This window comes from Eulemur rufifrons, chromosome 17, assembly GCF_041146395.1.
Source record: "Eulemur rufifrons isolate Redbay chromosome 17, OSU_ERuf_1, whole genome shotgun sequence".
In the NCBI taxonomy this organism is placed as follows: Eukaryota; Metazoa; Chordata; class Mammalia; order Primates; family Lemuridae; genus Eulemur; species Eulemur rufifrons.
The window spans coordinates 65,452,550-65,468,032 of NC_090999.1; the positions used below are offsets into that span (position 1 = coordinate 65,452,550).

At 32.5% G+C, this 15,483-nt stretch overlaps 1 protein-coding gene across 2 annotated transcripts in view; it reads right to left on the reverse strand.

Moving 5' to 3' along the window:
* Nucleotides 1-1,874: 1,874 nt before the first annotated feature.
* SKIC3 (SKI3 subunit of superkiller complex) overlaps nt 1,875-15,483 on the reverse strand; it is a 73,512-nt gene continuing 59,903 nt past the window's right edge. For both annotated transcript variants that reach the window (XM_069491896.1, XM_069491897.1), the window contains 4 exons: nt 11,542-11,694; nt 7,023-7,153; nt 5,077-5,200; nt 1,875-2,528 (listed from right to left, as the gene is read on the reverse strand). In XM_069491896.1, the coding sequence (XP_069347997.1) occupies nt 2,454-2,528; nt 5,077-5,200; nt 7,023-7,153; nt 11,542-11,694 (483 nt within the window). In that variant the 3' untranslated portion in view covers nt 1,875-2,453. The remainder of the gene's footprint in view (nt 2,529-5,076; nt 5,201-7,022; nt 7,154-11,541; nt 11,695-15,483) is intronic.

A 15,483-nucleotide genomic window follows, 5' to 3' on the forward strand; every position in this document is an offset into this window, starting at 1 on the left:
CAGCAACCAAGTATGTATCCTTTCATATTCATATATTATATGCTAGTAAATATTTACCTAATGTTTCACACTATTTTAAATAACCACATCTTTTAAATACCTTAATGTATAACCTGAGTATTTCTAGCCAATCTTATTCTGTGTAGAATCCTAAATTAAAGGAAGTTTGTCAACAGTTCTTTTTGTTAAGTGAAAAAAGAGCACAGTATTTTAAATTAAGAGTTTTTTTCTTGACCAGAAATTAATAGAAGGGACCAAGAAATACGGTAAGTGATCCCAAACAAATAGATTGTGTTCCAAAAGTTTACTTGTAAGCTGAAATGTTTTTCCCATAGGAAAGTATTATTAGATGCCAAACTAGTCTATAAACATCTAATTAATCAATAATAGAAAATGGTGGATAAAAAAATTAAAAATGCACAATTTTCAAATAAAGTATAACAAAAATAATGAAATACTAATATGAATGCTAAATATTGGTACTTCAGAAAATAACTTTTAATTTAGTTCCTCTAATTAAATTTACGTATAAACTCCAAAAGGAAACTCTGGCCACTTTTAGAGGTTTCTCGAATCTGACAACACTGATTCATTTTGAATTTTTTTTTTTTTGCTTTACGCATGCTATTTAGCACCACTCTCTTTTATAAACTAGTATTAAATGATGACGTTAAGAACACTTAGCCTAGGTCTGGCACAAAGTAAAGCTCCACAAAATTTATATAATTAGAAATGATTAGAGGCTCACAGTAACTGGGTAGCAATTTGAAAAGATAGCAACAAACAAAAGTTGAGAGAGGATGTGTGCACATAAATGTAAAAAAAAAAATGACCGAAGATGGTATTAACAAAGGTGTTTTGCCAACTCTGGACCTGAGGTCCCTGAAAGCCAGAATTTGGCAACGGAGTCAAGTCAAAAGGTTACCACTTGATTATGGGCCTGAAGCAAAGGCTAAAACCAAGTCCACACTCTAGGCAGAAGTAACCTTGTAAAGCAAAGGATACCCCAGCAAGTAGAGGGAAGACAAGAACTGAATCCAAAGCATTTAGGCAAATGGAATCAACCCATTCTGAAGGAAAAGGCTGAAGTGTTTCCCTGAGGGAACAGGAGGGCGTGGGCGCCAGGATTGCACAGGCAGCCTTTTGCAGCACATCTTTGGCTAAGTCTGTGAGCCAGCTATAGAAAGCACTGAATCAGTTTGACAGTTATGGAGATAAGGAAGAAATGGGCAGAGACTGGCATGTGCTTAATCTTGCTAAAGGAAATAAACAGAAAAATCATCATTGGATTAATCCAGTGGTTCACAAATCTGAATGAACATTAGAATTTTTTACTCATACCTTTAAAATGCAGAGTCCTCGGCCTTCCCCCCTCCTGAAAGATTCTGATTGCATAGGTCTGAATGATTATAATGTTCAGTCAAATTTGGGAAACACAAGATTACAGTTCAGTTCAACAGATTAAACTCTGAAGTACAAATTAATTACAGAATATCATCAATTTATATTATCTCACAAAGTAACATTGTGAAGCTGTTGGTTTAGAAAAACCACATAAATTATATAACCACATATTTTTATATAATAAATGATATATGTAAATGTCTGAAGACAATTTTAAAATGACAAATTCAAAATGACATAGTTTCTTCATATATGTAAAGGGTTTTTTGAAAAAAAAGATAACTGTTTTCCCGGTTTAAAATTTGAAATTTACAAATTATGTCTGATATTGATACTATAAAGACACTGTATTTCTGTTTTATTTCAGAAAGTTCCAGTCTTTTCATCATAATTGAAGAAACTACATGATCAATTAAATATTGATAGCTTTACTTTACAAAATGTTCCATTAATGTTTTTAAATGCAACAATACACCTGAGTGTTTTGAATTATATAATCACATCCATTAGAGTCTAAGGTTCACCAACATTTATATTATGCTTCTTCAGTAGAATCTGAGATTAACCACTAGCAATATAGGTTACAAGATTATTTGGATTTTATGATGAGTTGGTCTGCTGAACTCCAGAATTCATAGGACGAATCTTTGAATTTGTTTTTTAACAAATGAAAATTCTGCATTGTGCTAATGTGCTTTTGCATATTATTTAGAAAATGGCTATTAAGGCTTTATTGTAAGGGCTTACAAAACAAGATATCCTACTGTGCACCATGCAAGATGCAGAAAATAATGGTTTACAAATAATTGTTGAGCAAAATCATGGTTTTCCTTTCATTATGGACTTCCCAAAGATTTTTTTCGGATTAAGAGTTAATGGAAAATTACATTCCTAACTCAAAAACTTAAACTTCTTTAAATTTAAAAAAGAAAAAAAAAATCAATGATTATAACTATAGTTTTTAAAAATGCCGCTTTGGGAAAAAGTCTTGATTCTCTGCTTCATTTGACAGTTTTTTCTTTGCTTCCTTCCTATAAAATAATCCAATATTATTGTGAAGACAATTTCTGATTCAGTTCCAATGCTCTTGTATCTCCGTGAGTTTTGGCATTGTTTACCAGAACCTGTGAGAAATTACATACAGAAACATTAGTATTTTGTTTATTAACAATATCCATATTTAGATTCATAGAAGACAAGTATTCTAAGGGCAGCAGTTTTGAAAGGCAACATCAAATTATATAACAAAAAGTGATTGTGCAATTTTTCATTCACTTTTGCTACAATAAATTGTTCAAGGTTAACAGAGTAGAGCACAATTTATTCAATTTAGTATAGATGCCAACATTTTGATTGTTACTATTGTCAGTACTGTATAAAATTAAAGGTTTTGTTTGGTAGCTTTGTTTATAGTATTGTTACCTCTAAACCCTTACCCCAAAAGAGCATTTTATGAATAGAATTGTCCAAATGACATTGTTCCCTTTTAAAATCACAGCTTACGATTTAGGGTCTAGGTTCTAGGCTTTATCAAAAAAAATCTTTCCATGATTTCACCAATTCCACAAACCAGAAGATTCAATTTCAGCTGATCATTCAACTATTAAAACATCTGTTGGTTGTTCATTGCTAAGCACAGTGAAGGGTCTGAGATTTTGCTCTACTTGCAAACTAACAAGTTAGTCCACCACAGTTCTATGATGCTGCCAGAAGACATAGGACTCCTGCGTCAGAGACAAAGGTCTTCATTACTCGTGGTACAGCAAGCAGCATGAGCATCAACATACTTGCATCTGTTTCCCTTGCTCTCTAAGCCTCACAGGGTGAGATGAATGGACACATAGTTCCCACATACGCAGTGGGTTGCATTACAAAAGGAAAACCCTGAGCCTAGGAGACCTAAGTCTTTTATAATGGGCAGGAATGCCTACCCTTTGCTCTGGAAGGAGATACTATGTCTGTCTCCCAAGGCTGTTCACTACAAATATCCTTGAAAAGACAGATTGGAACAAAGGATAGTCAGGTCTCCTGCTCACAGGATGTTTACACACACAAGAGACCCATGGTGAATTGTCTCCCAATATTCATAAATGTTCTACCTTTTTTGTTTGCAATATGTTGATTACAATGCCTTTCTGCAAACATTGTTTTCTTTAATATTTCTTTACTTTTTTAATATTTCTTTGCTTTTTTCACCAAGAAGCAAACAGTATTTCAAAATGCTATAGGTACTGAAAATCTTTTCATTAATTTTCATTGTTTTTTAAATTGTTGGCTAAAGTTATGAGAATCTTAATCCAATACATTTTTATATACTCTACCTTTTTCAAAAGAATTTTAGATACATACATGTTTATATATTTAGATACCGGCGCTATCCCATGAGGAGCAGAAATTATCACATACACTTTATAGAAAAGGCAAGTAGTCAAATAATTTTTTCAAAGATAATGTGAACATCCATTAGATTCTGCTACATCTTCCATCAGTACATCTGATGGATGACTTTTAAACTTGTAAAATTTTCACTGGTCTACAGATAAAATACTGCCAATTATGCAAGCTCCCTCTAATGCTGCCCTTCTCCTTCACTTAAGAAAGTTTTTAAGGGCCAGGTGCGGTGGCTCCCACCTATAATCCCAACACTTTGGGAGGCTGAGGCCAGAAGGATCGCTTGAGGCCAGGAGTTTGAGAACAGCTTAGGCAACATAAGGAGACCTTGTCTCTAAAAAATAAAAAAAAAATTAGATGGGTGTGGGAGTGCACAGCTGTAGTCCCAGCTACTCAGGAGGCTGAGGCAGGAGGATGGCTTGAGCCCAGGAGTTCAAGCCCAGGAGTTGCAGTGAGCTGTGATAGCGCCACTGCACTCCAGCCTGGGCAACAGAGGGAGACCCTATCTCTTAAAAAATAAATAAATAAATAAATAAAAATGAAAAAGCTTATAAGAATGCCTTGATCAATAAGTATATAAAGATATCCATGAATCTGCTATATTTTAATACAGAAAATAAAAAATTAAAACCATTTGCCACCTATGATTAGTATCTGATTACTTACAATATACTTCACAACTGATCTGACCCTAAGGTTTTAAACCAATGCCATAAAACCTCTATACTTGCTATCAGTTTAGATTCTGCCTTTGAAATGGTTATGTCAAAAACAAATTAGTACAGGTGAAGCATCTCTAATCTGAAATCTGAAATGCTCCAATGAGCATTCCTTTGAGCATCATGTTGGCACACAAAAAGTTTGGGATTTTGGAGCATTTTGGAATTCTGGCTTAGGGATGTTCAATCTATATAGCTTCCTCATAGAAGGGCATCTTGCACACATACAGGATAAATCTACATTAAACTGTTTTAAACACAGCATTAATAGTCCTGTTATTAATGTCAAAGTTCCCCAGCTTTCAGTATTCCAATATTGAAATGGGAATTTTATAGCTAACCCATGGTAAGATGCAAGCTGTATATTTAATCTTCAAGCCATATACATAAATATTTCTTTACTTTTAATAGATGCAACAGCAGACATTGTAGTCTTTTGTTGGCCAAAGAACTACATGGTCATTGTTTTGAAAAATTCAATCATAAAGTGGAATAATTTTGAAAATAACTCTAAAACCCTTAGGGCCAAGATAAAATATTTTAAATAAAATCAATGCCTTACGTCAATGAGCTCATAGTCATCTTTGGCATATAAGTGTCTCAGTAGGTACCAACGTGCAGTTGATACAATAGATTTGGGATACCCAGGCTGATACACCACTCTCTCCAAAAGACGTCGTGTTTCTCTGGGAAAAAGATATTTACATTTAGTTTGAAACATGAAAATTAACATATTTCATATACTAGTCTCATACACACAGTATCTTTCTCATTCTTTTGCAGATGTGGTACTTGATTACTTCGTAACTTTTTTATTCAAATAATAAATATAATAATGCTTAATATTTATTAAGTATCATGCACTAGGTACTATGCAAAGTGTTTTACACATGTGGTCATCTTTAATATTCACATTTAATAACCTTATTAGGTAGTTGCTGTTATCATTCCCATTTTGCAGATAAAGTCCCTTCCAAATAGAATGAGGGAAGGTCCCCCTATTTTATGAACAATTCTGAGTGCTCCACCTCTAATCTTTTTTAAAAGAAGGCAGAAAATAAATAAATCAATAAATAATACAAAGGTGAAATAGAGTGGAAGAAGAAATATTTAACAGCGACACTAGAGGCTAAGTGTATCATGTCAGGCTTTTAGTGTATGTTTTCAAAGATGTGTGTGATATGTGAGCTGATGTAATAACAGCTGATTTGTAGTTATGTTCTAATTTTTTCTTTCCTAATTTACTAACATCTTTGACTCCAAAAACTTCTGTACTGGTAAAAACAACAAATTGTAGTAACTTGAGAGCTGCTAAATAGAAGGATTTTATAAGTAGCAATTGGTTTGAGGCAGAAACTAAAGAACTTGCCTTGAAGATGCTTTTGTATGGGGATAATATAGTAAGTATATTCTTTTTTCTTAGATCTTATGTTTACTTGGGCTGGGTTTTGAAGGCAATAAAAATTATGGGAGGTGTTAAAAAAGATTACTGGGGGAAAAGGGAGATAATGCCTTCAAGTCATCCATACTGAGTGTCAGCAGAAGTAGTTCATTAGGAAGGTTACATAATAAAACATTTCTTGGTGAAATTATAATAGTAACACACAAAAAATGTCCAAAAATAAAATATCAATAAATAATGCTGGAATTTCTAATTAGCCATACACAAGGTCTTAATCTTCCATCACCCATAGTCCCCTAGTTTTTTTCCCTCCCTTCTTTTCACAGGTATTGAAATTTCTATTTTGTGAATATGTTTTCTGCCACATATTTATAAGTATTAAACTTTATTTCTATAACACCTATTCTGTTCCAGTAATGTCTGCTCCTAAATCATTGTTTTATTTATAGTTGCTTTGTACTATGTGTAATATCTATGAGAACTAGATACTATTTTCAGAATTTTAAAATATTCTTGCCTGTTTTTTTCATCCATATGATCTTTAAGTAATTCTCTTCAAATTTATCTGAAACTATCCCCAAACTCCAGTTAAAATATTGCTAGAATTTTTATATTTTAATCTGGGCAGATTTTGTATTTTTTAGATATGAAACCACATTATTTATAAATAATATATCTCTGCCTTTTCAATATTTATTACTTTTTTATAGTTTATTGCATTAGCAAGAACTTTTGTTAATATAGCTTTGAATTTGGGTCTTTTTGATTTTGTTTCTAGAATCCTCATCACATTGTTGGCACCTCCTAACATAGTGGAGAACAAAAACTCCAAGGTGTCTTCACTTGATATGTTGTCATGTCAAACCTCTCATATCCTATATTTGTATACCAAATTATTTTTTTAAAACAAATACAAGACTTTTTCTCTTACTGGATTTCTAGAATCAGCTCTTTCTTCCAAAGTAGATACAGATATATAAACAAGAGCAAAGTTTGTTAAATATAGTTTGTTAAACTAATCATAAATCTTTCCTTGATTGTTACCTAGAAGGATTTAAAGTGGAAAAGCAATTCCAAGAAAACAAATGAACAAAGATTCTTCATACCTTGCTCCCATTTTGCGGTTGAATTGTAACAAAGCTTGTAAGAGAACAGCCAGTGGACAAAAGCAAAGTTTCAAGGCCTCCGTTGTAGCCTCTTGAACCAAGGGTGGCCAGTGATCACTGGAAATGTTAGCCTATAAAAATATAAGACATATTAACTCAATGTTTTCGACATATTCATTTCAAAAGTATGTATTCAACTCTGATTTATTGAGTACCTACTTATCCATGTCATCATATAAATGATACAAGGAACATAATTACTAAAAAATGATTTAAGATCTGATCCTTACACTTAAGGAGCTATAAAAGAGTAGACTGGGATAAAAGAAGGGCTCAAAGGGGAGCTATCATTTAAAAACCACTGAAATATTTGTTAAAAGAAAATGTACTATTATATACTACTACATGGGAGAATAAAATCTATCCATTAGTAAGCCTTGTGTCTACCAGATACACAAAATTCATTCTTTGACTGGTAGTGACAAATATAAAGTTCTACATTTCAAAAAATATCTAAGGAGAGAGGAAAGGCTGAACCAAAGTATTTTAAATCAACCCCAATATAAAAGAAAATGCAAAGCAGATCAGATTAAATTAAATCAAAGTTAGCAATACTGAAAAAAACATTAAAATTTCACTTTACAGGAAAAATATTAATGTATCTATACAGTACTTGGGTTACAAATTTTGGTCTTACAGTATGTAGTGACTCAGAAATAACATAGGTAAGTCTTTCTGAAGAAACAGTAACAAAATAAAATGGTAAACACTTTACTGAATTGTGCAGGGAGAAAAAATGCATTAAAAATATTTCATTAAAAACTTCAAATTCTAACCAAGATTCAGAAATATCTAGAATATGCATTTTAATAAAGTCAATAAAATGAGTCAATATATACAGTCCATTTCAAATACTAAACAATAAAAAAAAAAGTTGGAGCAATAATCTCCGAGTACTGTATAGGCAACAGTAATTTGAGTAATCAAGGAAGAGGAAGCTATAAAGATAATGAATTTGAAAATGGAGAACAGAAGTTGTGGTTGGGTACATCTGACAAAGAAAATAAGGCAAGACATATTCTAATAAAATTATTCCTAACATCTTTTTAAAAACCAGTAATGTAAAACTCACTGCTTTCAATAATGTAGTCTCTAAATTCCAAGAAATCATATAAAACATTCTGTAAAGTTGGCTCAAAGATGATTGATTATATAAGAAAAAAGTTACTATATATAACTGGCATATTGAGCAATGTGATCACAACATACTTCCATTTTTGTCTCCCACTATCTCTTTAAAATTTACTATTTGAGGGAGATTGTTTCTCTGTCTCTGGATGTAAATTACAGTAGGCCCCATGACTCTTACACCCATTTTTCTTACATTCATTCACAAACGCAGTCTCAATTAGAATGTTCTCTTCTTTTCAAGACTTCAGTCTTCATTCAAAGGTAGTATTTACACACATGCACACAACCCCCTTCCAACCCCAATTCCCCTCAGCTCCCAGGCTAGGGTATGTTTATAGGCAGTGGCAGATGGCTTGTTCCTCCCTAATACTCCCACCTCTTCTTACTAATTATAGCTTCAGGCCCCTACCAAAATACTGCAAGTTTGCATTTGACTGTCGCCACTGTAAGACAGTGTCAAGTTCTCCAGGCTTGACAGATGTTTAAAGCTCTTTTTCTCATGCTGGCTTTAGCAGAGACTCTCTCAACATGGGTAGTCTCTCATTTGCAGGTCCAGCTACATAATCTGCATGGCCTAGTGCACACTAAGTATAGCGCCCTTTGTTCAAAAATTATTAAGAATTTCAAGATAGCGACTACAGAGCATTAAACCAAGTATGGAGCATTAAACAACTGCATAGGGCTCATCCCATCAAGCCAGCCCTGGTCATCTGCAGTTCTACTAATCTGGCAAACATATTCTATTCTACTTATTCTCTCCACATTCTCTAGCAATCTAGAAACTTCTAGCTTCCTTTCTGCTGACAGCCCACCGTCCCTCTAGGTGGCCCTACTGGACAGGATCTAAGATAACTACTATGTTAACGTTAACCCACTCTCACACTTGGTATCACTCATTTGTAGATCTAACAAACTCTGAGAGTGCTGCTGAACCCTTCTTCATTAACTTTCCTTCATTCCTTCCATCCTATACTATGAACAAATATTCCTTCCTACCTTTGGGATTCATCTACTGTTGACCACTCTCTCCCAGAAGCGTGCACTTTCTAAATCACTAGCAATTCTCTTTGTCCTAATACCTTAGACTGAGAGCCACAGGCTTTGAAATGTGTCAGATATTTGTCCATATGCTTCTAGACATGTGCCTCTAGGACCTCAGAGGACACACATCAAAGCCTCCCTCTCTCTGGTAGCACCCCCTTCCTCACCTTTGTGTGCATCTGGTGCCATGGGGAAAATGGGCGAGGCAGCAGAAATGTCTCTCCAAAGAAATTTCTTCATCAATCCTTCTCTACTCCAACTCTACTCCTCTGATAGTTTTATAGCTTCCTTAGTACCCTACCTGCTTCAAAAAGCTGTATCTTGATCTGATATCTCACTTTGGAATCTGATATCTAGTAACTAACCTTTCAGTTTAATATCCGGTTCATATATTATCATACCTACAGTAGTCTTTCATTAAAAAGTTTAATTTTAATACATCCATCTTCTCCATACTGCCAGCTGTTTACCACAGAAATATGGTATCTCCATTATTCCTTTATAATAATTGTTGGGTGTTAAATGTTCTGAAAAGAACAAATTAGATTTGGATAGTGCTTTAAGGTTTACAAAGGTGCTTGTAAAGGTTACTTTATTTGTTATTCATAACAACTCCATAAGAAGTCAAAGTAGGTATTATGATCTCCACTATTACAAAAGAGGAAAGAGCTCTAAATAGTTTAATTGGCTAAAGGTTTCACAGGTAGTAAATGGTAGAACCAGAAGACAGGCTCTCAGAGAAAGTATTTTTGTGGTATAGCAGTTGGGGGTGGCTGGTATTATTACCAAATTGCAAATTAATTTCCTCATGGGTAAAATAGGGTTATTGTGACTATTAAATAAGTTAACAAGTGTAAAGCACTTATAACAGTACCTAGCACAAGTAAGTATTATATGTGTTTGCTATTATTATAGCTATTATTAATTTATTTTATTCCAGGTCATATTTAATTTTCCAACATTAAAAAAGACTACCAAATAATATTTATAACTAAAAAATAAAGGCTAAAAGAGTGTTCACTTCTCCAGTTCACATATTCAAGAGCATGTTATAGGTACTATGTGTGGCTTCTAAAGCTCACTAGTTACCAAGGTCATAAAGAACTTTGTTAAATATAAATATGGAACAAACAAAACAAAATGTTTGGTAATCACAAACAAAATGTTTGGTTACCACTATTTCTTTCCACACAAATCACTTCAAATTTGACTATGTTATTATTTGTCCATTCATTTAGAAACCATTTTTTGAGGACTTCTATGTACAAGGCAGAGTAGTAAAGCAAGGAGGCAAGGATGAACAAAACATGACCCACATTCAAAGGTCTTAAATGTGTTCTATAGTAATGGCACCAGAGCCAAAACAAATTTCCTAATTCTTCTATTTCTTTGTCAAAATGTCTAAAGTCAGTAAATCACATTCTCAAGGAATACTACGATAAAAAAAGAGTTAGTTGAGGCCTGACAAGGCCAATCTCTTCTAATCATGTACAACAGAAAGAATGACAGTTTATCTTTTAATTACAAAAGAAATATGCATGATAAAAATTCAAGGACTATCAAAAGATATGAAAAATTCTCCTCTACCATCCCTTAAAACCCACAGTACCATTTTCTAAAATAACTGCCATTAAGTTTCTTATATATCTTTCCATATAATTATACCTTTCTGTGTGCTTATAAGTGCATGTATACTCAAACACAAAAGGTGTATTCTTAAAAATACATGCCACATATACAAACACTCAGTTAGGATTATATCATATATATTGTTCTGCAGCTTATCTTCACTCCTACTTAAACATATATCTTGAAGAATTTTCTCTACGAGCTCATAAGACTTTTAAATTTATATGTATATATAAATTGATATCAGAAAATATAATGTCAAGTCATAAGTTACTAGCAATCTCTCTTAGACAATGTCAAATTAAATTAAGAATAACTGAAATGTTAAATATTAGCATCTTTGTCATAGATGAGTAGCTAGGTTTAATTCTAATTTAAATAACCAAGAAAGTAAAATATATATCCTACTATAATTGAACTTTTAAAATTGTAACCTTTGTTTTTTTCCTAGAACATTGACAATGTTCTGCTGTGAGGTATGGATTTATGTTACTCTTATATCCATCAAGAGCTCAAAATACAAAGTTTATCAAGAAACCACACTAGAAGACAATGAAACAACAGGAACTCAGTAGAATATCACTATGTGAACAGCTTTCAGAGTAAAGAAAGATAAAAGAATCAATTCTTCATAATCATAATTATAATATGATCTTACCATGCAGACTTTCAATGCAAGTAGTGCTAGTTTCAACAGACTTGAAAGTTTCCCACTCCAACTGCCCTGTTGGGATGCTACTTGTAGACTCTTTCTGTAACACATCTCTGCAGCACCCATCATTCCTTGGGACTGATACACATGTGCCAGCCACTAAGGAACAAAAGGGGAAAAGGATGTAGAGGATTTTAGTTTAGGACACAGTCTGTTACTCTACTTTCAATAAGTTCAATAAACTTTGATGAAGTTAGAAATTTTATTTAATTATTGGTAAGTTCTGCACCCAGAAAAATCACAGGTCAAGAAAGTAATAGTCATATTGCCCATTCTATTAGCAACAGTGTACTAGCTATACCTAGTCTGAAGTCTAAAAGTTGTCCAAGGTGGCAAGCTAGGAACAAAATCAAAATGCAATGTGAAAACAAATATATCATGTAAATATTAACCAAAAGAATGTTTGTGTGGCTGCATTACTAACCAACAAAGGTAGACTTTAAGATAAGAAACATTAAGAGATAAAGTGGGATATTTCATAATGACAAAAGAGCCCATTAAATAGGAAGACATAAACATTCCTACATTTGTATATAACAACATAATAATTTATGAAACAAAAATTGACAGAAATGAAAGCAGACATATCCAGAATTAGTTTTTTAACACACTTATCTCAGCAATAATACAAGAAAGAGACAAGCCAAAATCAGTAAGAACACAAAAAATTTAAACCTAATTAACCAGTCTCATTTAAACGACGTATAGAGACTGTATTCAGTAATTGCAGAACACACCTTGTTTGCAAATGCACATACATTTATCAAATCTGACCATATGCTGGATCATAAAACAAATCTCAATAAATTTCAATGGACTGAAATCATCTGAAGTAAATGTTCTGATTAAGTGGAATTAAACTAGCAATCAGTAAAAGAAGGTATCTAGAAAAAAACCCATATTATTAATAAAATTGTGCAACATGCTTCAGATAAGAAAAGTGAGTCAAAAATCCCAACGGAAATTAGAAAACATTCTGAAATGAATGACAATGAAAGGCACTACATAAAATGTTGTGGGGTACACATATTAGTGCAAGAGAAAATTCTATCTCAAGAAGGTAAGGGGGTAAAAAATAACAAATTAAACCCAAATAAAGTAGAGCAAAGAAAATAACAAAAAGAAGAAATTAATAACAGGTAAAGTATAAATAAATAAAACAAAAAGTTGAGTTTTGAAAAGATTAATAAAATTGCTAAAGTTACTAAGAGAAAAATGAGAAGATACAAACTACCAATATAGAATGAAAAAGGAAAAATCATTATAGATATTGCAAACATTAAAAAGAAGAGATCATGAATAATTTTATGTCAATAAATCTGAAATTGAGATGTATTTGACAAATCTGCAACTCACCAATGCTAAACAGACAGGAAATCTTAATAGGCCTATGTCTACTGAAGAAATTTAGTCTGTAATTAAAACCTTTCTGATAAAATTCCTGGCTTAAATGGCTTCAATGGTGAATTCCTCCACACAGTTAAGAAATTCTCTTTCAGAAAATAAAGAAAAAACGAATAACAACATAGACATCAAGACCTAACAAAGACCTACGGGAATAAAAAATTACAGGCCAATTTCTCTCATAAATAGAGATGAAAAAATTCTAAAGAAGATATTAGAGCAAATTGACTCCAGCAAATGAAAAGGATAACACATCATGATCAAGAAGGGCTTATTCTAAGAATGCAAAGTTGGTTTAACATTCGAAAATCAATGTAATCTACCACATTAACAGAGGAAAGAAAAGACCCTTCTAATATTAATAGACGCCCCAAAAAAGCATTTGCTAAAACTCAAGACCCATTCATTATTAAAAAAAAAAAACCCTGCTAAACAAATTCAGAATAGAACTTCTTTAATCTGATAAAGATATTTATAAAAACCTATAGCAAACACTGTACTTAATAATGATATAGTGAATGTTCTCTACCTGAGGTAAGGACGACAGAAGAATGTTTACTTATCACCACTTTTATTTAACATTGTATTAAAGCCTATAGACAGCGAAATAAGGCAAGAAAAAAATTTAATATGTAAATATTGGGAAGAAAAAAGTAAAACTTCATTATTCACAAGGGCATAATTCCCTATGTACAAAATCCAAAACCATCTCAAAGAAAAAGTGAATTTAGTAAGTTTGCTGGAGGGTCAATATATAAAACCAACAGCATTTCTAAACGTTTGGAGATAATATATGAAAAAAATGAAAAAAAAATGCCAAATACCTAGAAATAAATTTAACACATAAATGGAAAAGACCTCTAGGTTGAAAATTACAAAACACTGATGAGAGAAATTTCAAACTTAATTAAATTGAGGAATATACCACATCCATGTACAGAAAGATTCAGCAGAGTATTACTTTGTCAAGTTTCTCCAAATTAAACTACAGATTCCACAATCTCAACCAAGATTACAGTAGGGCTTTTGTGTGTATGCGTGGGAATTTACAGTAGTCCCCCCTTATACATGCTTTCAGTTACCTATGGTACAATACAATAAGCTACTTTGAGAGAGAGATCATATTTACCTAATTTTTATTATAGTATATTATTATAATTATTCTACAAATAGATCAATGGAAAAGAATAGGTAGCCCTAAAAGACCCATACTTACAGAGTCAGCTGATTTATGACAAAGGGATCATTGTAATTCAATGGGACCAAATGGTCTTTTAAAGAATAGAACTAGATTAATTAGATATCCATATGGAAAAAAATAAACTTTAACCCTTGCAATATTCACAAAGATTAATCCTGGATAAATTGTAGACCTAAATGTGAAAGGTAAAACAATAAAATTTCTAAACCAAAACATAAAAAATTTTCATGAACTTGGAGTAAGCAAAGTTCTCTTAAATAGAACACCCCAAAAAAGCATTTACCATTTAAAAATGAAAAATGAGACTTCATTAAAATTAACTATTCATCAAAAAATAACATTAAGAAAGTGCTAAGGGAAACCACAGATGTGAGAAAGTCTTTGCAATACAAGTATCCAAAAATGTGCTTATATCCTGCAAATATAATGAATTCCAATAATTCAGTAAGAAAAAAATAAATATCGCATTAAAAATTATGCAAAGCACTTCAAAAAGAGACTATCCAAAAGCTTAATAAATACAAGCACATGAAAAATAAGCACATGAAAAGTTGCTTGACATCATTAGGCATCAGGTAAATGCAAGTTAAAAACCACCACAAGATATTATTACCTACATATCCACCAAAACGGGGGGAATAAACAACAATCCAGCAATACCAGCACTTGGAATGCTCATGCACTACTGATGCGAGTATAAACTGGTACAACCATTCTGGAAACTGTTTGGCAGATCTGCTAAAGTAAATACACATACACCCTGTGACCCACCAAAAGACATGTCCAAGGATGGTCACAACAGCATTATTCATAATAACCAAACCCTGAAACAATCCAAATGTCCATCAACAGTAATGAATAGATATTAACAGTATATCCATAAAATGAAATGAAAAAAATTCTGGGCAAATGAAGCAACTAAATGAATCTCACAGACATGATGTTGAGCGAAAGTAACCAGATACAAAGGAGTACTCCATTTAGTTATATGAAGTTCAAAAATAGGCAAAATGAGATAGAAGTGATAGAAGTCACAATAGTGGTTTCCCTTTTTGGAGGTGGGAGGAAGATCAACTGAGAGAGGCACAGGGGAGGAAGTTAGGTTGCTAGAAATGTTCTGTATCTTGATATGGGTAGCAGTTAAACAGGTATGTATATATGTAAAAGTTTAATGAATGGTACTTTTAAGATTTTCACACTTTATTCTCTGTGAATTATAGAATACAAAAGAAAACACACATATGCATACAATCTCTTAAGACTTTACTTACTATATAATTTAT